General features: G+C 44.8%; 1 protein-coding gene across 8 annotated transcripts in view; it reads right to left on the bottom strand.

Moving 5' to 3' along the window:
- The window catches only part of DISC1 (DISC1 scaffold protein), a 362,726-nt gene that overhangs the window by 199,889 nt on the left and 137,080 nt on the right, over positions 1-25,757 (bottom strand). For 5 of the 8 annotated variants that reach the window (XM_061182533.1, XM_061182522.1, XM_061182515.1 and 2 more), the window contains exons 7-8: positions 9,172-9,226; positions 4,185-4,287 (exon numbers count right to left, since the gene is read on the bottom strand). In XM_061182533.1, coding sequence (XP_061038516.1) covers positions 4,185-4,287; positions 9,172-9,226 — 158 coding nt within the window. Of the gene's footprint in view, positions 1-4,184; positions 4,288-9,171; positions 9,227-24,956; positions 25,113-25,757 lie in introns of those variants that run through there. The other 3 variants (XM_061182578.1, XM_061182570.1, XM_061182561.1) reach the window with 3 other exon arrangements.

The raw sequence follows: 25,757 nt of genomic DNA on the forward strand, positions 1-25,757 counted from the left end.
ACAGAGAAGGGAAAGAAAAGAGATGAATAAGATACAGTTTAGTCAAAAGTTGTGTAGGTGAATGAAGACCAGGGAGAAATCTAGGTTCCTTGGAGTTTTTGAAAGCCACAGGAGCGGTGGCGAAGAAATGGACTGATAGTTCCATGGAGAATCCACTGTATATCGTGAAATAAAATCTAGAGGATTGTTGCATTTGATGTATTACTGTTGTCTGTGTTCTTATCTCATATGACCTACACTTAAAAAGAAATGATGGGCTTTCTAGGTTTTCTTAATGTATATTATACCACATTCAACTGGCTATATTAATGCCACCATAGCTCTTCTAAGCATCTGTAGAAGACTTCATACACTAGCCTTCTTTTCTCCCTTTTTCTCTGATAGCATCTTAGTTAAGTCAGTGAGTTCCAGCCCCAGACATTCCCATCTCTATCCCACCATGTACCCCATTGCAGACCGGGCTTCCTAAAGTCTGGCTTTGATCATGTCCTTGCCTGGCTTGAAAGTAAATTATCGCTGCTCCTAGATATGTTTACCCTTAGCCTGCTGTACAGAGCCCTGGAGAGCCAGGTCCTAACCAATGATGACTAGTTTATTCCTACCACAGTACTGACCCTACACCGGGGTCAATCTCAACTGCTCTTCCCCCTTAAAACACAGCCACGTTTTTCCACATCCAGTCCAGGCATATCTCGCTCCACTTTACTGCATAATTATTATAAAGGAAGGGATCTTGTCCTGCCCACTGCGGCACCCGCAGTACCTAGAGCCAGGCCTGGCACTCAGGTGCTTGATGCCATTACCTGTGGCTGCAAACCTGTCCACATCTTTAGTGCACAGGCTCCTACAGGCTCCTAAGTCACTGTGGCACACTGTAAAACATGGCCCCCAAACTCCCTGCACCCCTCCCACTGACATTGTCCCCTGTGTCCCTTTCTCTCGAACCAGGGCCCCAGGACTGCTCCAGCAATAAAATCAAATGGCAGCTGTGATGGTTTTAAAATGTGCCCATCAGATTCTTTAATGCTCCTCCCTTGGGGTGGCATCTGTCTCCCCTCCCCTTGAGGGTGGGCTGGACTTAGCAATTCCCTTCTAGTCACTAAAGCAGAGATGACTGTGCGAGTTTGGAAACTGAGGTCCAACAGGCACTGTGTCTCCTGTCCTGTTTGCTTTCACTCTCAGATCACCTGCTCTGGGGGAAATCAGTGACCGTGTCATGAGCAGCCTACGGCGCGGCCCACGTGGCAACGAACCAAGACCGTCTGCCGACAGCCAAGTGAGTGAGCTTGGAAGCAGATCTTTCAGGCCCCGTCAAGCCTTCAGATAACTTCAGCCCCGCCCCGTATCTGGAACAGCAACCTCATGAGAGATCCTAAGCTAGGATCACCCAGCTAAACTGCTTCTGGATTCCGAACCCTCAGAAACCGTGGGATATAATAGATGGTTGTTGTTCAAGCTACAAAGTTTTGGGGTAATTTATCACCTATTAATAGAGACGCATGCCAGTTTCTGAGTCCAGGCCTTAAGAAATAAGAAACTTCCATGTCTTATCTCTTGGGACACTCACTGTTAGAACCCGGCAGCCCTGATGTGATGAAGCCAAGCTGGCGATAGTGAGGTTACCGACAGACGTGGTAGAACCAACGTGGAAGAACCAACAGACAGACAGACAGACCAACCTGCTAGTCACAGGAGTCCTGGAAGGGGACTCTCCGGCCCCAGCTGCCCCACCCTAGCTGACCCTCCCACCCCCTGCCCAGATAGCAGGTTCATGGGCAAAATAAGTGATTGGTGATGTCTTCAGCCACTAAGTCTTGACGTAGTTCATTACACAGCAATCACTAACGAGGACAGATGCTGGCATCTGAAAGTAGAATGCTGCTGCTACAAACCCTACAACCTGAGGCGCTGACTTTGGGACCAGGTGGCAGGCCTCAGTGAAGGCTGAAAGGAAAGTAAGAAAAAGTATTATTATTAGAAGCCAGAGGAAAAGGGACCCCCGTAATATAGTGACAGAAAGTCTGGTAACATTATCAGCGAGGCAATATAGAAAACAATTCCTAGTGAAGTTAACCATACAGCCAAAGAGATTTCCAGGCAGGATACAGAAGTGCCCACTGGCTTTTGGTCGCTGCCTGTGATCAAGTGCAAGAAAAGAGAGATGAGTTAAAGCACATACATTTAAATATAAAGGAGCCAGGACTTTATATTTAAAAGAAAAATGAAGTTTTAAAATAAAACTGTTTCTTATTCCCTGTCTCTGCAGAGAGCAGATGATTCTCAAATGAAGAAGAGACCTCAGTCCATAGATCAAATCCAGGATGGGAGATCTAGAAACTTTCAGACAGACGAAAGGCCCTCTAAGAACCTAAGGGTATCCCATAACATCCTCTCCATTCAATAGGGCTTCTGAGAATCTCAACAGCATTGTCCCAGCATCTACACGGAGAACCCAAAATAGGCCTCACTTGGAGAGGTTTGTGGTTGTGGCTTTTGTCTAGTGGAGTGAGGGTTTGCCATTCTGAAGGTACCAAAACAGGCCTATCAGCACCCTAAGGGAAGCACCTTTTCCCTCCTCGGGCCTTCCCTGTTGTGGAGCACAGCTCAAAAGGAAACAGAAATCGCATTATGTGCAGAAGTTAATGATGACCAGCCTGCCACCAGCCCAACCCATGGGGCAGCCCGTTGACTGAAAGTCCTGTTCCCCAAGGGGCTCAAGAGTGACCAGGAAATAGGGGGGTCGGGAGGTGAGTTCCCACCCCAGTTAACTCCCTCATCCGATTAGGCCTCACCAATTTCCCAGCTGATCTAAGAACTACACAGAAAACCCAGGCCCCGTATGCAAGATACCATGTTAAGAATTTTCCCTGGGATCCTAACAGGAAATTATTCACATTTGAGAGCTGGTTACCCTTCGGCTTGAATGATGCATCCCCTCCCTTAGGCTTAATACAGACACATCCACCTGTATTCCCGGGAAAGATACATTGATTAAGAAAGGCAAAAACCCTAACTCAGAAGCAAGACTGTGTTCAGTCTTCTTTTTCCCTCTTAGCAAGTGGGGCTGTAATTCCAAGTACATGGCGTGTGAAGCTGTTAGGAGCCAAGTCCCACATTCACATGCGCGTGTTCTGTGGGTTGTAAATAACACGCGTGACTGCGCCGGGCACCAAACTGCTCGTTAGCTGCCAACATTAGTTGTTTAACGATCTGAAAAGCAGAAGATGCCGATTATTGTATTCCTTCTTAAATTGCCATTTAAAACCCATACATGTAATTATTATACCTTCTCATTTAATTTTTATGATTCTTCCGAAGCTGACGAGCTCTGGATTCATTCAACCTATATAACTCAGAATCCTTGGAGGCTGTCATTACATAACTGGGCTAAGAATCCATCTATCACACCTGGACTCTAGCCTCCAATCTATCACCACTTAGCTGATGGAGTGAACTTCACCAGAGGACACACCCCAGGGCCTCAATCTCCCCCTCTGTTCCTCAGCACTGCAGGATCTCTCCCTCCTACTTGATAGAGCTGATGTGAAAATAAAATAAAATAACAAATGCAGAGGAATGTTCAAAAACACTGTTCAGGTGATGGAGTAAGATCCTATTTTCAGAGGCTTGTGTCTTCAGCCTACCGATAAATGGGAAAAGATATCCCTTAGTAACCAGCGGCTTAAGGAAGGATAATAATCCACTGAGTACCCTCCAAAAATCTATAATCTATGACTAGATTGTTACTCTGAGTACCTCAGTTTATCTCCTGTTATCACTCCTTCCGCACAGGAAGGGGCCGATCACACCTGATAACCCTCATTGAGCTTCTCCAGATACACATGAAGCTGTAGAAACATTGGCTAGAATTGTATGGCATCCAGAGTATCTAGTCTCTAAACTCTTAAAGAAACGGGAACTGCAAGTCCAGACTATGGCACCTACATGAATAACTATTTTATATGATGTGTGCATGTGTATTTTTAAGAGTCTTATCCATCCCTGATAGGGAGAAGCACGCTGCCCATCTATCCCATGGGTCGTAGTGAAACTCCCCAGAAAGGCTTTGAGCTGTTGAGTATGACATCAGTTACAGGTAGAATGTTAATCCAAGACAAGATACGGATGCGGCGGTTGTCATCACTCACTCCAAGTGCCTCCATGGTCCCTCTGTCCCCAGGTACCTGAGATAGCAAGCACTTTGGCTTCAAGCAACGCCGGCAGTTGGGTTTCAATATCGTTAACTTTCTTCCTCAGGGCACTGCAGAGTCTTTCATTCATACACACCTAGAGAGGGAGAGAGACAGCCATGAGTCATCATGTGTTTAGGTAAAAGTCAGAGGGCAACAGAGCACCAGACAGATTCCTGGGTTTATAAGTAATAAAGGGGGTGATAAAGAGTAACTGGGGACCTCCCTGGTGGCGCAGTGGTTAAGAATCCGCCTGCCAATGCAGGGGACACGGGTTCGAGCCCTGGTCTGGGAAGATCCCACATGCCACGGAGCAACGAAGCCCAAGAGCCACAACTACTGAGCCCGCGTGCCACAACTACTGAAGCCCGTGCGCCTAGAGCCCGTGCTCCGCAACAAGGGAAGCCACCGCAATGAGAAGCCCGCTCGCCGCAACGAAGAGTAGCCCCCGCTCGCCGCAACTAGAGAAAGCCCGCGCACAGCATCGAAGACCCAACGCCGCCATAAATAAATAAATAAATAAATTTATTAAAAAAAAAAAAAAAGAGTAACTGCAGGAGAGTTCTTAAAAAGCAAGCAATGCAGAAAGGAAGGAAGGAAGGATGGAAGAAGGGAAGGGAGGGAGGAAGGGCTAAATAAAGCAGGCACTGGCATATTCCCAGCATACATCCTACGGCTCTCACACACCTGAACACAAAACTGAGATGCACTCACACAAGAGAGCACAACCGCAAACTAAAATAAGTCGAGCCCTCTGCCTGCTCCCTCCCAGGGCCTCTGCTTTCTTACTCCTTCCTTCTGAGTGGCTCAGCTTGTCCCTGGTGACTCAGTTCACTCACAGCCCTCAGGGCTCTGCCCTGGGAAGAAGGGCCTTGCTGGTTACCCACAAAAAAACACAACCCCTTGGCCCTCCCTCCCCTTCCACCTGTTCCCTGCTGGATGTTTATCCATAGCGCTCTCTCCAGCTGACACACTGTCTTTCTTCCTTTGTTTTTTTTTATTGCCTTTCTGGGTAGCATACGTGCTATGGGAGCAGGGATTTTGTTCTGTGTCTAGCACGTAGTAGGCAGGAAATAATGGTACACAGATGTTACAATCAAGGGCAGAGCGTTCCTAGTCGACGCTGTCTGATAATACTCGAGGGCAGATACTTGCTGGGACGTCAGATTTGAACAAAGAGACAAGTAGATCTCAAGGAGGTTTGCAGGTTTTATCATTTCACTTCCTACATGTTTCTTGTTTTTAAAAAAAAAAAAACAGCAAAAATCTTAAATCTCAGTTTCTTTTTCCAGATGTCTTAGGTCATTTTGTATTTGTTTGAAGCTAAACTATCACAATTTTTTTCTTTTATTTAAAGCAGAAACCTCATGTTCAATTGCTATCTATACTCAGGTTAATGAGCTACCTAAAAAAACCTCCAGTGCAACAAAAGCACAGAGCACAGTTGAATAACAGTGAACACATATGTGGAGACATTTTGGGGGGCGGCCCACAAAGGATGTTACCTAGAAGCATCCCTCTTTTCTTGCTAACAACCTAAAATTGCTTGCTAACAACCCAGTTGGGTTCACAGAGCCCAGAGAAAATGTAAAATGTAATCTCCCCAGAAGTTTCCAGATCTTGCTAGATACCATGAACTTGAAATGCTTTGTGTGCTCAGACTGAAATGGAGATTGTTTCTAGAATCAACGCAGACCTCACCCATCCTGCCTAAAATGTTACACCATTTCCCCCATGGCCTTCAACATGTTATTTTCCATTAAGCGGCTGTAATTTCCCACATCTCTTTATAAAACTTACTTTCTGGGTCAAGGAGACTGCGTGGAAGCCTCTACCCCAAAGCTCGTCCCAGGAGAACTGAGCAACCACCATCCAAAGTCATTCATTTGGAGACACCCTCTCAACAGTCCTGAGGTTTGTCAGGATGTCAGGACCGGGAGTTTAAGGAAGGTGCTCCGGACACCCACCCCGGCACTAAGTCTCACGGGCTCAAGGCCAGTGACGGGCATGACCCCTCCCATTGGTCTAAGCCTGTCACCAGAAGTCCCAGGACATTTCTGTCAACTCCGTAACACCAGCCACAATTGTTGTGCCTCATCCAAGTACATCCAGTATTTCTGATTTTAGCTCACAGTCTCTCTTAATCATAATTGGGTCCATTTCTCTTTTGTTGAACAAGCTGTCACTATTAATATGAAACCACCTCTAAATCTTCTTATTAAATTGCAATGTACATTCTTTCAGGCACTGCTGGCTGTAATCTAATATCTACCAACCTCCGGATACCCCATTTATTTCCAATGCTTTCTTCCATCTCATTTATCCCCTAATTACCTTTGGTTTGGGGAACCCGTAAGAGTTGAAAAAATGTAATGAGTGGAAGGCAGGTGCCAGCTCTCTTTGAGGAAGGATTTGAAAGAATATCAGATTACTGTGTGTAATTCACTGAAGAAAGAAAACTGGGCCAAACTGCGACTTTTACCTCAAGGTCACCAGTCCAGAGGGGAGAGAAAGTTGTTGTGTGTGACTGGGCAGTTTTGTTCTAATTCTCTGTAGACTAACATACGCCCCCCCCATACACACACACATTCATGAATGTGCACGTGTACACACCCACCTATATACACACACGCGTGCGTGCACGCGTGCCCCAGAAAATCTGCATCTCTTTTTTATTTCCAAATTAAATTGGACCCTGAGGAACTCATTATCAAATGGAGCTTTTACGTTTACACTTTAAATTCTTAGGCATGAATTCCTTAATTTTATGGAAAAGCAAGGGAATTGTAAGTTTTTATAAATGTATTAGAGAAAGGATGCAAACAAAACAAACCACTTTTGGCATTTGAGCAAATCACAGTAGCTGGAGATGATCAACAAATCCCAAGGTCGTGTGCATATGCATACGTGTGTGTGTACACAATATAAAATGTCATAGAAAGCACACACAGATAAACACCATTGTGTTACATATTATGCACACCTGCATCCTCACTGCTGGGATATAGACTCATTTGTGTGACACACACAGTAGGGTCTGATGCTCAATAAACCCAAACCCAAGAGCCTTCCACATATTAATACTACATAGAAATTAGGACAAACCTGATAAATGGCACAATTTACAGCAGGAAATTCTGGAGGATACCTCCACCACCTCCCCCATCCAGGAAGCTTTGGTCTCGCCTCATCTCCCCACTGGCTCCACCTGGAGGTCACAGTGGCAGATAGGGCACGAATGCCAGTGGGTGACATCACCGTCACTTATAAGGCAGAAATTCAGGTCTGCTCTCCAGCATCCCCTTCTGCCTCGTATAGTAAAACTGGTGGGGCTTCCCTGGTGGCGCAGTAGTTAAGAATCCGCCTGCCAACGCAGGGGACATGGGTTCGAGCCCTGGTCCGGGAAGATTCTACATGCCGCGGAGCAACTAAGCCCGTGCGCCACAACTACTGAGCCCGTGTGCCACAACTACTGAAGCCCACGCACTTAGAGCCCGTGCTCCGCAACAAGAGAAGCCACCGCAATGAGAAGCCCGCGCACCGCAATGAAGAGTAGCCCCCGCTCGCCGCAACTAGAGAAAGCCCGCGCGCAGCAACAAAGACCCAACAGAGCCAAAAATAAAATAAATTAAAAAAAGAAAAAGTTTAAACAAAACTGGTGAACCAAGCCAGTCGTCCTTGACCTGCAGCTAGGCAGGGGACGAGGTCTCAGCCGCGCTCAGCCTGGGAGCCTGAGATAAAGCCCTTTCCCGAGTTCTGCCTGCGGATTCAGGTCCCCGCACGGCCTTGAGTCTCGTCCTGCCCTTCCTCTCTGGGTAAGCACTCCTGGGCGGTGCTCTGGTTCTCCAGGAAGGCAGGGCGGGCTTCAAGCATTCCGCGGTTCCAGGGCCCAACGCCGTCTAACTAACCGGCAAGACAGTCCTCACAGGAAGCTCCCCTTCCATGCGGGGCAGAACTGCCCATCAAACTGCTGCTGTGTGATTTTCAGCAAAATCATTTAATGTTTTCTTCAGAAACGAATTAGACACAAACACTGGGAAAAGGACCAGAGCCACTGTGGACATTTTTGCCAACAACACATCCCCCATCTCGGCTCAGCTATGGTTTCCAAGACCCCAGCAGGTCTTCCTGCTCTCTTCCCCGGGGAACCGAGAACAAGAAAAGCTTCCTTCCAGGCCAGCAGACTCTTGTCTGCTTTGCTCTCTGCTCAGAAACCTGTTCTTTTCACATTTCAACTGTCTTATAACCACCCTGGTTCCCAAACCTAACACACATCATTAATGATTAAGACCTAGTTCTCAGCCTCACCTCTACTAATAAGTCACAGGGTAATTGATCCTACTTCACAGTTTGCCAATAAGTCGGTGGGGTATAAGTATCTCTGCAAGCAAGGGTTTTCTTTTGCAAACTGTGGTTATCCTACCTAACCAGACACAGACTATTTAAGTGAACTGACTACGTGCTCCCAGGGAATAACGATGGAGGCCTCCATCACTACACAAACCAAGGTCTGAAATGAAATACAGATAGCAGATGAAATAGGCAAAATGACTTTGAAGTCAATTTAACTTTGAAAAACAAAAGAGAATCACCTACTATACCACTTCCCGTCTGTTTGTGAAAAACCTGAACCCTGCCCTTCCCGAAGGAAATGTAATTAACTTCTCAGTTCACTCCCATCCTGGAAGCCCTTTCAAGCTAAGGCATTCGACTGCACAGCAGCAATCATTTTCCCTTCCCCACCACTGCAGCTCCTTCTGAAGCAAAGGCCAAAGCAGTCAGTCCCTGGGGACCACAGTCAGGCCCTCCACCACGGGAGCAGCCCTCGGCCCTGGCTCTTTGGCTGCCCCATCGCTTGGCCTGTAGAATGGCTTTGCCAAGTCTGAATTTTGTCCAGAGCCCAGGTGTTCTGTGACATGAAATTAAGTCAAAAGAAAACTTCAGAGACTTCTTTCAAAAGTGGGCATAGAAAGGTACTTACCTTAGCAGTGATCTCTTTAAGTGACAAGTTGAGGGATTTTATCCTTTCCTGGAGGCTAGAAGAATTAGAAAGAGGACATTGGTCTTCTTGGTAACAGTTCAGTCCCACCACATGTAGGAACACTGCGAAACAGTGAACCTTGCATCAGCCCAATGGCTGAAGAAGAACAGTAGCAAAGACAATGCCAAATTGGTTCCATTTGACTCTAATTAATATGTTACTAAGAAGCAGATTTTTCCCTGCCTAATTAATGCTCTACTTAGGCTGGTATTAAAATCTGTTATCGTTTCTATAGTGCACTTCTACTGACAGAATGAACAACCCAGATGTGCTCCTGGCAGCAAAGGATTAAATTACATTCCTACAACTACCTTCCAAGAAGGATGGTCTACACAGGGTACTGTTTCACAGGCAGGTAATCCAGTATTATCTATTTGGGTTTACTGTGCAATTCAACCAATATGTTCCGAGCTTTTCCCTGCTTCTTTTTTCTCCTTAGCACTATGCATCTTGACATATCTATTTACTCATGTAATTTCTCTCTTCCCCCTTTGGAATAAAAGCTCCACAATCGCAGCAACTGCCCGCATCCTCTTGTGTCTGCTCCTGTATCCTCAGTGCTTAAAATAATTCCTGGAGCTTACAGATGGGCACTCAGTCAATATCTGCAGAATGAATGAATGAACAAACGAATGAATGAAACTAACACTCAGACTTCATTCCCAACGTTGTTATCTAAAGGAGAAGAAGTATACGCAATCATCTATAACATAAGCTAGACGGAAAAGTTACGATAAGGGGAATAGAAACCCAATACTAGAATCAAACTGCTACATTAGAACTGTCACAGGGGGCATATTGTCCCCAAGTAAGCAATAGGACAATAACTTGTGTAGCAATTTAGAAAACTAGGGGATTGATGGGAAAGCTCCCTGGAAGAGGTGGAAAGTGAACTGAGCCTCAAAGGTAAAGGAGGGAGAGTGAAATTTCAGGAAGATGAATCCAACGGGCCAGTGGTTCACAAGGGTGAATTGTGAGAGATAAAGGTAACAAGGGGACTGATTATTTCTGATGGGGGCGGAGACAGGAACAGGAGGTCTACCTGCATCTGTGATGTTTGTTTATTTATTTATTTAGGAAAATAAGTGGGGAAAATGCTAGTATTTGTTGAATCGCCATGGCAGGTAAATGAGTATCTGTCATATTTTTCAAAGTGTTTGGGATATCTACAACTAAAATAATTTTTAAAGGAATATAAAGGACTATCCATAGTCAGTATTGAATGCCAGGCTAAGGAGTTCTGAGCTTTAGCCCACAGCCAATGGGAAATCATACCATTTCTGAGCAGGAGAGCAATAGGAAAGAAATGGGGGTTTGTTCTGGAAAAGTAATGGCATTTTGATCAGCTAAATGCTGTACACCTGAAACGAACACAACATTGTAAATCAACTATACTTCAATTTTTTTTTTTAAACATCTTTATTGGAGTATAATTGCTTTACAATGGTGTGTTAGTTTCTGCTTTATAACCAAGTGAATCAGTTATACATATACATATGTTCCCATATCTCTTCCCTCTTGCATCTCCCTCCCTCCCTCCCTCCCTATACTTCAATTTTAAAAGTAAATTAATTAAAAAAGTAATAATAATAGTATCTTATAAATAGGCTTTCCCAGGCACACACAAAGACTAGTTCATGTGTCAATAATTAAGACAAAATTAATGACAGTGTTGTCTGAGCAACAGTGTGAGAAGGGATTCAGAGGAAGAAACACAGAGTGCGACAAACCAGGCAGGCACCTTCAGCAAAATTTGTGAGGTCTAAGGGCTGCGCAGAGTTGAGAGAAGTCAGCAAGGAAAGGAAAAGCAGTGAGAGCATCTGATCTAGAGCTCTGCATTCATTCATTCATTCCTTCACAAACGCATTAACTCTCCCCTGATCTATTGGGCACCTTGTAAGTTAGAAACTTGGATCATGAAGAAAGGTTCTTGCCCTCAACTCCTCAATGCTGCTAGATGGGAGCCCCCCTTCAAAAAAAATGTTACAGGTACTAGAAGGGAAGTGGTCACTTAGTTAACCTGTGAGCTGCAAAAGGGGAAGGTCAGGTTTTCTGGGGCCTTGGGGGGTGTCAGGAAAAGCTCCTATGCGGGGGTTGCAAAGTATCAGAGCTAGGTTGCCAATTTGCTGATTGCTGTCGATTTCTTCAACTCTAAGAACTGGTTTTGAATGTTATCACCTCCACCAGTCTGTGGTGGAGGCTCATTTCATTTGCAGGCTCATTTCATTTGCAAATGCCCTGAAACTGGTGCAGGTACATTCAGCAGAGGAGGGTGTCCCAGGGGAGCTGAGGTCAGCCCAGATGACAAACAGCAGGGCACGTGGCAGCAGATTTTTCTGAATCCAGGAGTCGCAATGTGACGAAAATCAGTGTGCTCGATGGGAACAGTGGCATCCCGCCTGGAGAATTCTAGACACTGGCTGCATGGAGATTGGGTCTTTTGAAGGGAGGTAGGTCTGAAGGGTAGGCTAACATCTAGAGCGGGGAGCTGACCAAGACACTGCAACTGCTGGGGAGAGATGGGCAAAGGATGCCCGACATGGGCCCCTCTTGATTCTAGTAGCAGCCCCACTCTATGCTCGTGCTGTCAGGTCTCCAAACTTGGGCAGAAATGCACAGCCTTTGCCAGGCTCACGGGAGTTCGTTCAACTAATAACTTTTCAATAAACGGTTTTCCACAAAATTGATCCTATATTTAATAGTATCTTTTTTTTAATGTGGACTCTACAAAAAAAAAGATACAAATGAACTTATTTACAAACCAGCAACAGACTCACAGACTTAGAAAACAAACTTACGGTTACCAAAGGGGAAAGTTGGGGGAGAGGGATAAATTAGCAATTTGGGATTAACATATAAACACGACTATATATAAAATAGATAAACAACAAGAACCTACTGTATAGCACAGGGAACTCTACTCAATATCTTGTAATAACCTATATGGGAAAAGAGTTTGAAACAGAATGTATTGATATATATGTATAACTGAATCACTTTGCTGTACACCTGAAACTAACACAACATTGTAAATCAACTATACTTCAATAAAAAATTAATGAATTTAAAATAATAATAATAATAGTATCTTATAAATAGGCTTTCCCAGCCTCACACATAGAGACACGTGGAGAAGACGGTCATTTACGAGCCAAAGAGAGACGCCTGGAGCCGATCCTTCCCTCATGGCCTCGGAAGGAACCAACGCTGCCCACACTTTGATCTTGGACTTCCAGCCTCCAGAACTGTATTTAAGCCCTACAGTCTGTGGTACTTCGTCATGGCAGCCCTAGCAAACTAATACATGTGGGATTTTCCATTTTTAATAGTACGGTTAATCACATGTGTTATTAAGATTATACACACTGGTGCTACAGGGTCCAGAGAAAAAAAGTCTTCACTGTGTGGCAGCCGCCGGATGACAGGAGACAAGATGGCTCTTCTGTTTGCTTCAGACTAATAGATGGTTTCATTTTCAACCCACCCAAGTGGGAGACTGAGAGCCCCTCCAACCATAGAGTGTAAATATTCTTGTCTTGTAGTGTAGGCGCTAAAGACTACACAGGTGGCTATAGGAAAATTGTATGTGAAGATGTCTTTGAGTTTTAAAAAAATGATTATGGGGCCATTGGGTTAGTACAGAAGCTCACAAATGCCTTAGCTTCAGGTTAGGTGTGCAAAGGGGCTCCCATAAATCCTCCTGCAGTATCACAAGAAAAACACTACCATGGATGTCAAAAATATCAATAATAAAACATTCAATATGGGGAGGGACAGATTGCTTTCCAGCAATAATTAGAAGGGAAGTGGAACTGAAGTCAGTCATAGTAACTAATCCAAATAGTACAAGCCAGGACTTGGTCAAGGGCCAGAACGAGACATTTATAGGGAAGAATATCAGCCAGACAATTTGGGTTCAATGACTCAGGGTGAGAAACAGTTCTGAGGAAGAACAGTCCACCCAGAGGACCACCTCTGCTGCTACCACGCTGGCCCAAGCCATGGACACCCTCCTCTGAAATGCTGCAGTGGCCTCTGAACTGGTCCCCTGCTTTTGCCCTCACCCCTCTACAGTTTATTCTTAAGCCTGTAGCCAGAGCGAGACTTCTCAAGCACCGCAGTGCAAATCCCTTCTCTAATGCACCCAGGTAAAGCCACATCCAACGAGGACCAACACGGCCCATCTCCCATCACCTCTCTGGCCTCGTCTCCTACGACAACCTCCTTTGCTTGCTCTGCCCGGCCACGGAGGCCTCCTGACGCGCCTCGAACCCACCTTGGCTGGCGCAGACCCCTCTGCCTGAATGCTCTGCCGCCCCCCCACCTAGACACACACCAGACCAACTCCCTCCTACCTTCCAGTACTTACTCTACTCTAACCCCTCAGGGAGCCCAGGCTGACTACTTAAGTGCGTCTAAATCCCATCTCCTAGAAGTCCTGCCCTCTTTGACTTATCTCTTTTGGATGGTTTCTTTTCATAGACTGTGTACGGGTTGAATTGTGTTAAAGTCCTAACCCCCCATATCTCAGAATGTCACCTTACTTGGAAACAGGGTCCCCCCAAATGTAACTAGTTAAGACGAGATTGCTAGGGTGGGTCCCGCGCCCATATGACTGGCGGAGAAATTTGGATTCAGAAACACACGTGGAGGAAAGACAGTGTGAAAAGACACAGGGAGAAGATGGTCATCTACAAGCCAAGGAGAGACTTGGGACAGATCCTTCACTCAAAGCCCTCGCCCACCGTCACCTTGACCTTGGACATCTAACCACAATAAACGTCTGTGTTTAAGCCACCCATCTGCAGTACTTTGTTAATGCAGGGCTAACAAATTAATACAGACTGGCAAGGGAAGGGAGACACGTGGAGAGCCAGAGGCTGGAAGTAAGGTCCATGGCTGTGCAGAGGGCACCCGGAGGTCTCAGCCTGGAGCCCACCTCCAGCCAGTGCTAAGTGAGCCCTCACTGCTGATAAACTGCAGAGACCAGAGGGTCACTCTACAAAATTCAGAGTGACTGTGGTTACAGCACCTTGCTAATCTTCCTCAAAAGCCTATAGCTGCATTGGGTATCAATTTGGTTACAGAATCCCATGTCCTAGTCTAAGAGCGACTAACTCTTTACTCCCTGTTTCTCCAGATGCTGTCACTTAGGGAAGCATAACTCAAAGGCTTATAAGAAACTGGAATCCGTACTCTCTCGCAGTAATACTTTCAACACCTCTCATAGATCCAGGCGACAGAGGCCTCTGCCTGGTCCTCCTTAATCCTGGAGTGAAGCATCCCCAGGGTCAAAGGTACATACCCACCCAGAGCTGGTCCAAGCAGCCAAGACCAGAAGTGCCTTCCCAAAGAGCTGTGAGCCTGCTTCCTGCCAGGGCCTCTTCTCAAGGCCTTGCTCCCAAGGGCGAGCCACACTGCAGTGGTCAAGCACTGGCTACCTGGAAGGGGTGGATAGTTCTTGGACATGCAGGCCAGGGGTCCCATCACGGTGCAGGACAGACCCCAGGATGGGAAGACAAGTCAGGAGTTCCATTGCTCTGGGCCACGATGTCAGGGGGCCTGGGGGACTCCTCTGTGTTCACGTCCTAGAGAAACCGCCCATGTGCTCTTCCTCCATTTGTTACGCTTGTTCCCGCCCCCGGCAAGCCAGCCACCACTGCCCTCAGCACCAGCCTCGGCCATCAGCATTAAACCCACAGCCAGGATGCCAACCACACACCCACCCCAAAGACAAGCCTCTGCAGGACAAACTCTGTTGCTACTCTTGCCCAACCTTTGATGCAAAAGAATATTAATGGCACACAGAGAATTCCACTACCACCCCGCTCACTTTCTACAGAACTTCTCACCTGCAAAGCGAGGAAGCTGGAGCAGGTTATTCCTGAGAACGTCCCAGTCCTACCTTCCAACATTCCTTGACTGTTCTACCATTCAAGATTCTTTTGCTAACGTTATGTTATTTGTAGACATCTGGAGAATCTAAAAAACACACAGGTCATGTAAAATGCCAGACAACATTAGTGACAGAGGCAGAAATATAGACCATTCTTACTGTCATTTTTACTAAGCAAGACACGATTGTTTCAGCCCTCAGAACAGAATTGTACAGAAAGTCTGCTGTCTGCTGGCCGTTGCCCATCCGTCTTCCTGCCTGTGTATACCTGGCCGTGTGCTGAAGTCCCATTTTAGCAAAAAGCTACAGGAGGAGGAATGTCAGTTTCATTTCCAGTCTTCTCCCTGTCCCCTGTCCCCATCCCCAGTTCCATCCCCTGTGCCTTGTTTAGTAAAAATAAGTTTAAGAATGAGAGATTGTTACTGAAGCAAACTAGAAACAACATAAAGGGCAAAATGACAGCTGCCCTGGCATACGCGCTACTTGGGTCTCAAATTAAAATACATACACATATACAGGAATCCTTGACATTAACAACATTGCCAATTATTGCTCAGGCCTCTAACCTTCTGTCAGGGGCAAGTGGTTAAGAAAATGACAGCAAAAACAGCTCTAGGAAATGCAGGATTTTATCTGCTTGGCTTTTTCCTTCCTTCGACCCTTCTCTCCTCACAGCTGATAATGTCACATGTCACCAGTGAGACATAGATGGGGCACAGACAACAAAAATGCCAAGAACTCCTCCAAGCTTCAGATGATCTCATAAAGGCACGATGGGACACATGTAGTCATCAGAGGCAAGCCATTCTCTGTGGCTGTAAATGCTATCAAGCTGGCCGCCTGAGACATTTACTCTTGGGAAAGGCTGCATGCAGTGGAGAGAGATTTGTACCAAGGGCTGGCACCCCTGTGGGCCGTCTTTGTCACCTTGGGTACAGCACGGAATCTCTGTGCAGTTCAGTAGGGGGGATGGGAGCCACACACAGGACAGACCGATTCATGCTCGTCAAACAGCTAGCTCATGTTTTGGGGACCTTGGACGGAATGAAGTATAGAAACATTTTTTAATAAATCATTTCTACAAATAGCCATACCTATATTAGACTAATAAATATTTCTGAGTAATCTGACAAAAATCAGCCCATGGATTTTTAACTAATATATTGGATGTTTTCCTCTCTGGCCCAAGCTGGGGAGATTAAATGAAAGAACCAAAGCAAAATTGGCGAGAGAAATACTTGGACTTTTAGCCTTTTGATTCTTCCTCTGAATCTGGATCACATTAGTGACTCATATCCTTACAGAATATTTCTCCGAATTTCAGGGATCCTGGGTCTCAACTTTAACAAGGATACTTCACTCCGCTGCTTTTGAGTCTTTGTGGTAAAGTCCAAATTCTCCAACTGACTCAGCAAACCGACACTGAGATGTCACATGTGATTAGGTCATAAACTCTTTTTAATAAAATACATCTATGTAGCTCATATAAGCACTCCTAGAAGGGATAGCTGAGAGAGAGAGATTAAACGCAAGGATTTCCAATTTCTTAAAAAAGACTTCCTGGGGTCAAGGTGTGACGTGAAGATACAGCAGAGGAAAGAGCCGAATACTGAATTTACTGAATTTGCAGAATTTCCCAAATTAGCTGAGAGGAATAAAATAGTGCACACAGGCATGCACGCACACACACACACACACACACACACACACACACCCTGGTCCCAGGCCACCTCTTGTCAATTCCCATCTCCACTGAGAAACTCTGCCCGACTTTACAGAGTCACAGCTTGCATCTAAGTCCAGTTCCATCAAGAATCACAGCTTTATTTTGAACTGATGAATCTGGTATTTGGCTTATCCAAATATTCCAAGTGTTAATTCAACCAGCTCTTTCTCACCTCCTCTCAAACAATTTTATTCCAAACTGAAACTATAATGCATAGGCCAAAAACATTTTGACTTACAGACAGTTGTCTGAAATAGCTTTTAGCTGTCCAATAAATAAAAAATAACAGGAGTCAAAAATAGAGAACAGCCTTATGTTTAGATCATAACTACTCTCCTTTCTACTCCTTCCTCCCAAGTTGTTTAAAGATAACTTTTTACATACAATCAGAAAATAAAATACTGGCCTCTCATTTTCTGAAGACTGGTAACCAAGATGGCGCCAGATTTTCAACTATTGTCGTAACCCAAATGTATTTAAACATTCAAAAAGATTTCAGTTCTTGGGCCTCTAGAGCTTTTCTCCACACAACTCCTGTTGAGTTCAATCCTTCAAACACTACAATTTGATCCAGGGGGAATACGATCCTGCCTCTGGGTTTATTCTGTTAAGGGATCCAAAGGCAACATCAGATTTCCATTTCAATCACTGCCCCCCTAATTCTGACTACTTAATAACTAATATCCCATCTTTCCCAAGGTTTTTAAAAGAAATGCTTGCATTTCCATTTAATCCTAATTTTTTTAAATGTATATTGTTTCTTCTACATTTCTAAACATGTATACTTTCCATAATTCTGAAGTTTACCCAAAAGGTTTTACTTTCTGCTTTGTGTCCATTGTGATTTTCTGAGTCATCTTTAATTACCTGCTAAGGACAAGCATATTCACATAAAGCTGCAGACACAGTTTAAACCTTACGCTTCTCTCAGGCTCTTTCAAAATCTGCTTACAAAGCAACACATCAGTCGGATTCCTGAAACTGGGAAATACTATAAATTTCATTTCCTATTTTAGTTTCAGTGGGTAAGTTAAAGATTTACACATTTTAGGGCTTCCCTGGTGGCACAGTGGTTAAGAATCTGCCTGCCAATGCAGAGGACACGGGTTCGAGCCCTGGTCTGGGAAGATCCCACATGCCGCGGAGCAACTAAGCCCGTGAGCCACAACTACTGAGCCTGCGCGTCTGGAGCCTGTGCTCTGCAACGGGAGAGGCCGCGACAGTGAGAGGCCCGCGCACCGCGATGAAGAGTGGCCCCCGCTCGCCGCAACTGGAGAAAGCCCTCGCACAGAAACGAAGACCCAACACAGCCAAATAAATAAATAAATAAATTTATAAAAAAAGATTTACACATTTTATTGGATAAAGTCTGCCAAAATAGACTGCTGATAAACAAAATGAATAAACAGCAAGAAAAAACATCCAGTTGACTAAACAAGTAACTGAATAAGGAATCAAACACCAATATCAGTACCACTCAAAGAGGAAGCTGAGGAAATTTGCCCAAAAGGATGTACAAAGTAGTTATGATAGTGGTGGCCAGGATGAGCACAGTTACAAAAACGACCCTCACATATAAGGCACAGGGCCCCCCTGTACGGATCTAAAGGAAACCTAGAGGTTTTGGTTTGGGTCCTCCCCAGCAGCACAGGGCAGATCAATCAGCCCTTTAGCAGCTTGGAAAAGATGTGCTAATGACTGACTGAAGTCCCAGCCAGCAATGAGCAGGCGTTCCCAACCTGGGGGTATTCACTATAGTCACTGGGAAAGGGTCTCTCTGAGAAAAACTGAATTACTTCTGCTGGAAGAGCTTAAAACCTTCAGCTCAAAGTCTGAAAAACAGTTTGGTTTGGTGTATTCCTTTACCATCTGAAAAGTTAAAGCAGGGACTAAAAACATATGACCTGCAGACAGGAAAACACTCTTGGGATATGTCAGGAATACGAAAATTTAGTGAAACGGAATAGAGGATTGTAGAAGACACCCAGACTACACAGAAATTAAGCGCAGGACAGTTCTCAAGTTGACAATAATGAAAAATAAAAATTGAAATCGACCGGAAGAAAAGCTCTTAAAATAGGCCGCATGCCTTCACGTAGGCCGAGAGCTAACCCAGAGTCACAGCACTAGGAGAACCAGCTACAGTCATTTCAATCTTTGAGAATCCATGAGGCTCCAGTTGAAAATAATTTATCAGATACCTAAGTTATAAAAGAGGAGTGGATGAGTCTACATATTACAAGCTTCCCAAATGAACTACCTAAATAATAATAATGATAAATGTTGTAAATTCCTTGAAGAAAATAAAGCACAGGGAATTTGTAAAATATTAAAATGCAATATTTAAAAATATATAGCCATTTTTCACCCTCCTTTGTTCTATGTTTGTTTTAAATCTTAATAAATTTACTCTAGCACAAAATAAAGGTTTTTTTAAAAATCTGTAACTAAGATGAGACTCCTGCTCTGAATTCCTCAAATACACCCAACAAAAAACAAAAGTCAGGGTCCTGTTTTTCGGGATGAGTGGCATCTGGACCCGCCCAGATAGGTGGTAGTTTCAAGTCTCTTCTTTCTTTTCCAACCCTTTCCATCTTTTCCAAGTTGTGCCTCGATTAATATTTCCCATTGCCTGTGACGATGACTTTCCAAAGAAAATGGGAGGACACAATGGTGAGTTCGCAACTCTGAACAGCGGCCGCAGGGCGATTTCAGCTCCATCCGTGTCTAGTGCCTGCTCGTCATTAGCAATGACTCATTAGAAAAGAAAGAACCTGAGCACCGCAGCGGGGATGGTCATGGGCTGCCCAGGGAAGGTTGCAGGGGAACTTACTTGGGGGCTAGGAGGAACAGAATTACTGGGTTTTTTAAAAGCAGTTTATTTTAACCTATTTCGCAAAATCTGAAAGTGCAAAGTGTTATATTGATAAATGCAGAGGGGACCTCCAGCATCACCTAGTTCACACCTTCATTTATAAGCAAGACTTCCTGTTCCTCTGGCGCTGGCTGGTCCTCTCCTATGGCAGTTCCTCTTCTGCTCTCCTGTCTTTGGAACTGCCACCCACCTCCTTGACCCGAGCTAGTTGCCTGGTGGTCTCCCGGGGTTGCCTGTGTTTAGAGACCCGTTTGCTCTGATCCCTTTCAGGGGCCACCAGGTGATCCGTGGGACATAGAGAGAACACACTGGCCTGGACTGGCAGTGTTCTCTTTTGCTTGGACCCATGACCCATGCTCTGCCCAGCTGCACACCTTTCCATTGCCTTTCCATTGCTTGCATGGGCACTTGGTTCCAAGCCCCGCTCTCTCCCAGGCCATCCGTGTTAACCTTTTCTCTCCCTGCCCCATTTCCAAAAGTGGTCAAAGATGTCAGGACACTACTGCTGTGTGAATTTGGACCCTCGGCAGCCTCCTCCACAAAATATATTGTAAAAGGATACAAAATTAATGCACAGAAATCTCTTGCATTCCTATACACTAATGATGAAAAATCTGAAAGAGAAATTAAGGAAACACTCCCATTTACCATTGCAACAAAAAGAATAAAATACCTAGGAATAAACCTACCTGAGGAGACAAAAGTCCTGTATGCAGAAAACTATAAGATACTGATGAAAGAAATTAAAGATGATACAAACAGATGGAGAGATATACCATGCTCTTGGATTGGAAGAATCAACATTGTGAAAATGACTATACTACCCAAAGCAATCTACAGATTCAATGCAATCCCTATCAAACTACCAATGGCATTTTTCACAGACCTAGAACAAAAAATTGCACAATTTGTATGGAAACACAAAAGACCCCGAATAGCTAAAGCAATCTTGAGAAAGAAAAACAGAGCTGGAGGAATTAGGCTCCCTGACTTCAGACTATACTACAAAGCTACAGTAATCAAGACAGTATGGTACTGGCACAAAAACAGAAACATAGATCAATGGAACAGGATAGAAAGCCCAGAGATAAACCCATGCACATATGGTCACCTTATCTTTGATAAAGGAGGCAAGAATATACAATGGAGAAAAGACAGCCTCTTCAATAAGTAGTGCTGGGAAAACTGGACAGCTACATGTAAAAGAATGAAATTAGAACACTCCCTAACACCATACACAAAAATAAACTCAAAATGGATTAAACCTAAAGGTTAGGCCAGACACTATAAAACTCTTAGAGGAAAACATAGAAAGAACACTCTATGACATAAGTCACAGCAAGATCCTTTTGACCCACCTCCTAGAGAAATGGAAATAAAAACAAAAATAAACAAATGGGACCTAATGAAACTTAAAAGCTTTTGCACAGCAAAGGAAACCATAAACAGAAAGAAAAGACAACCCTCAGAATGGGAGAAAATATTTGCAAATGAAGCAACAGACAAAGGATTAATCTCCAAAATATACAAGCAGCTCATGCAGCTCAATATCAAAAAAACAAACAACCCAATCCAAAATGGGCAGAAGACCTAAATAGACATTTCTCCAAAGAAGATATACAGATTGCCAACAGACACATGAAAGGATGCTCAACATCACTAATCATTAGAGAAATGCAAATCAAAACTCCAATTAGGTATCATCTCACACCAGTCAGAATGGCCATCATCAAAAAATCTACCAACAATAAATGCTGGAGAGGGTGTGGAGAAAAGGGAACCCTCTGCACTGTTGGTGAGAATGTAAATTGATAGTCACTATGGAGAACAGTATGGAGGTTCCTTAAAAAACTAAAAATAGAACTACCATATGACCCAGCAATCCCACTACTGGGCATATACCCTGAGAAAACCACAATTCAAAAAGAGTCATGTACCACAATGTTCATTACAGCTCTATTTACAATAGCCAGGACATGGAAGCAACCTAAGTGTCCATCGACAGATGAATAGATAAAGAAGATGTGGCACATATATACAATGGAATATTACTCAGCCATAAAAAGAAATGAAATTGAGTTATTTGTAGTGAGGTGGATAGACCTAGAGACTGTCATATAGACTGAAGTAGGTCAGAAAGAGAAAAACAAATACTTGTATGCTAACACATATACATGGAATCTAAAAAAAAAAAAATGGTTCTAAAGAAACTAGGGGCAGGACAGGAATAAAGACGCAGACATAGAGAATGGACTTGAGGACATGGGGAGGGGGAAGGGTAAGCTGGGACGAAGTGAGAGGGTGGCATGGGCATATATACACTTCCAAATGTAAAATAGATAGCTAGTGGGAAGCAGCTGCATAGCACAGGGAGATCAGCTCGGTGCTTTGTGACCACCTAGAGGGGTGGGATAGGGAGGGTGGGAGGGAGAAGCAAGAGGGAGGGGATATGAGGATATAAGTATACATATAGCTGATTCACTTTGTTATAAAGCAGAAACTAACACACCATTGTAAAGCAATTATACTCCAATAAAGATGTTAAAAAATATATATTGCAAAAACCAATATATTGCCCAATATACCTTACAGGGTTGTGAGCAAAAATGAGCATTTTGCCAGGACATGGAAGCAACCTAGGTGTCCATCATCGGATGAATGGATAAAGAAGATGTGGCACATATATACAATGGAATATTACTCAGCCATAAAAAGAAATGAAATGGAGGTATTTGTAATGAGGTGCATGGAGTTAGAGTCTGTCATACAGAGTGAAGTAAGTCAGAAAGAGAAAAAGAAATACAGTATGCTAACACATATATATGGGATCTAAGGAAAAAAAAAAAAAAAAGGTCATGAAGAACCTAGTGGCAAGACGGGAATTAAGACACAGACCTACTAGAGAATGGACTTGAGGATATGGGGAGGGGGAAGGGTAAGCTGGGACAAAGTGAGAGAGTGTCATGGACATATATACACTACCAAATGTAAAACAGATAGCTAGTGGGAAGCAGCCGCATAGCACAGGGAGATCAGCTGGGTGCTTTGTGACCACCTAGAGGGGTGGGATAGGGAGGGTGGGAGGGAGGGAGATGCAAGAGGGAAGAGATATGGGAACATATGTATATGTATAACTGATTCACTTTGTTATAAAGCAGAAACTAACACACCATTGTAAAGCAATTATACTTCAATAAAGATGTTTAAAAATAAAAAAAAATTTTAAAAAATGAGCATTTTGTAAACAATGGTGACATTTAAATTAATGTATTATTATTATTACCAATCAAAATAAGAAAGACGACATGATAAATATGAGAGTTGTCCCGAACACTGAGGATGCCGTCTAATCAAGGAAGCCTTCCTGCAAGAAACGTCAGTCTCATGCTCCTTATACCCTCCAAACTCACTGCATTGACTCTCTGGGCAAAGATTTGTCTGCCTCGGGAATTCCTGGGAAAAGCAAGGTATCTGCTTTAAAAATAAAGAAAAGTCAGAATCTCATCTAGCACTTTTAGCAACACAAAGGGGTCCTTCTCCTCCAGATGAGCCCTCATGCTCTCGGTCTCATCAAGCCATTGTTCTTGACAAACCAACCAGGTGAAGGACAAAGGCAGAGAAAGAAGAAAAGCAAAGACCAGAAGTAGAGACTGAAGAACACAATCACAGCACGTGGAGAAGCAGCTTGGAGACCACGGGCATTTCTTCGAAAGTCTCTAAATTGTCCCAGTTCGGCACCATCCCCCGGGCGCATCACTGGGACACACACAGCTGTCCCCCTGCACACCCCCACTGAGGATCTGCCTCGCTCCTCCCGGGTCCCGGAGTCGGTTTTCCGATTCAGGCCTTGCTGTTTCACTGTGTCTTTTCACTCTAATAAGATACGTATCTGAGGGGAAAATGGGACTATTGTTTTTTTTCCAGTCAGTTGTGAACTGCTGAATTTCATTATTTTAAATCTCACTTGAAAAGAGCCATGACATCAGCCTGGCTGCTGATCGTGGGCTGAGGGCAGGTGTCGCGGGGAGGCCAGAGCACCTCCAAAAGTCGGCCAGCCTCACCCGGGGGCCCTGAGCGGTTAAGCAACGGGGGCCAGGGAGCAGGCCCGGCTCTCCACCACCACCCTTCCCCAGCTCAGATGCGCCCACCGAGGTCCGGCCAGACTGGCCGTAACCAGGGCTTCAGTTTGTTTTGCAGTTAGTGCCAATGGCTTGTAAAAAGATGTGACATGTTTCTTCCAAATGTACAACGAGAGACAATTCATCCATGAGCTGCCACAACACATTTCAGGCAAAGCATGAAAAATTCCAGGAGCTGAGGAATGAACTCGACCACAGACTAATACAAACCAGCCAAGCGTCTCTAAAGAATGTTGGAAAGTATCGTCCGCAGCCCTCACTCAGCTCTGTCGTTGCTACTCTGATTATTCCTACCTGGCTTTACGGTCAGCCAGGGTCACAGCTGGCCCTGTCCCCACTGATGTTCAAGGCACTCAGACCAACAAGAGGGGCAGAGCTGATGGCCCTCGAGGCAGATGAGCTGCAAATCAGGACCCTCCTCCACTTATAGAAATAAACAGACGGGGGCTTCCCTGGTGGCACAGTGGTTAAGAATCTGCCTGCCAATGCAGGGGACACGGGTTCGAGCCCTGGTCTGGGAAGATCCCACATGCCGCGGAGCAGCTAAGCCCGTGAGCCACAACTACTGAGCCTGCGCGGCTGGAGCCTGTGCTCCGCAACAAGAGAGGCCGCGACAGTGAGAGGCCCGCGCACCGCGATGAAGAGTGGCCCCCGCTCGCCGTAACTGGAGAAAGCCCTCGCACAGAAACGAAGACCCAACACAGCCAAAGATAAATAAATAAATAAATAAATTTATTAAAAAAAAAAAAAAGAAAGAAAGAAATAAACAGACGGACACTCACACCCCAAATGCAGGCACGCCATCCAGGAAAACCCCAGAGACGGTCACCTCCTTCCTCCCTGTGTCCCCATCCTTCCCCTCCCCCACCACACACCCCAATCCCACTCCAGAGAGGGGGAAGGATGGGTTTCCGTAGGGGAGGATCGGGCTCACTAGAGAAACCCGTCCTTCTAGACCCCTCCCATCAGAGGAAGACTTGCAGGAGGAAACAAGGAGTTTGCTCTAAAGCTGAGGGATTGGAATCCCAGGGATGAAGGAAAGTCCAACTAACGTACAACGTACATCTTTTGAGTGGCTTCTGTCTTTCACACGTCCCTGCCCTGTAAGCTTCCATATTGCAGAGTTCCTGATACCCAGGTACTTAAGAAAGTTCTCCTCTTGTTCATTGGAAGACAACCATTCTCTCTGGCTCTATCAAAAGGCAGCTCTGATGTCTGGGAAGGCAGCTCTTTCGTTCCATCCTGCTAAGACATTTGATCCAAAACACAGATGTCAGAAAATTCAAACTGCTGCTTTGATTTCTATTAAAATATCCAAATAAAAAGCCGTCGGTTCTCTGGTCCCCAGCAGGTGCCCTTCTACTTCCCGTCCTTCTTGAACAGCAGCGGCCCAAGGATTTCCCACAAGCTACAGTCCGAAAGGAAGGTGCCCACACAAGCAGTCTCCACCAGTGACTCGCTCACAAACGCCAAGTGCCCTTAGGAAGCTCCTTCTCAAGTGCAATGTGTGGCTTATCCAGGGAAAGCAGCATAGCCTCCCCGTTGAACCTGAACACTGTGGAAGCAGTCAGAATCAGCTCTTCCCCAGACAGCACCATGAGTTTCTAGCTGGCCTCTGTGAAAAGTCTTCATGGATGATTATAATGATAGGATGTCGAATGGTCTGTTTCTCCAGATTTCTGTAACCTCTCTTCATAAGACCAAGATTTTCCTATTTCACAATTTGTCTGGATCTCTTCATCTGGCCTGAGAAGAAACTACAGTGGACCCTTGAACAACACAGGTCTGAACTGCAAGAATCCACTTATATGCAGATATTTTTCAATAGTAAATACTATACGGTCAGTGGTTGGTTGAATCCCGGTATGCAAAGGAACCACGGATCCAGAG

Source organism: Eubalaena glacialis, chromosome 1 (assembly GCF_028564815.1).
Source record: "Eubalaena glacialis isolate mEubGla1 chromosome 1, mEubGla1.1.hap2.+ XY, whole genome shotgun sequence".
Lineage (NCBI taxonomy): Eukaryota > Metazoa > Chordata > Mammalia > Artiodactyla > Balaenidae > Eubalaena > Eubalaena glacialis.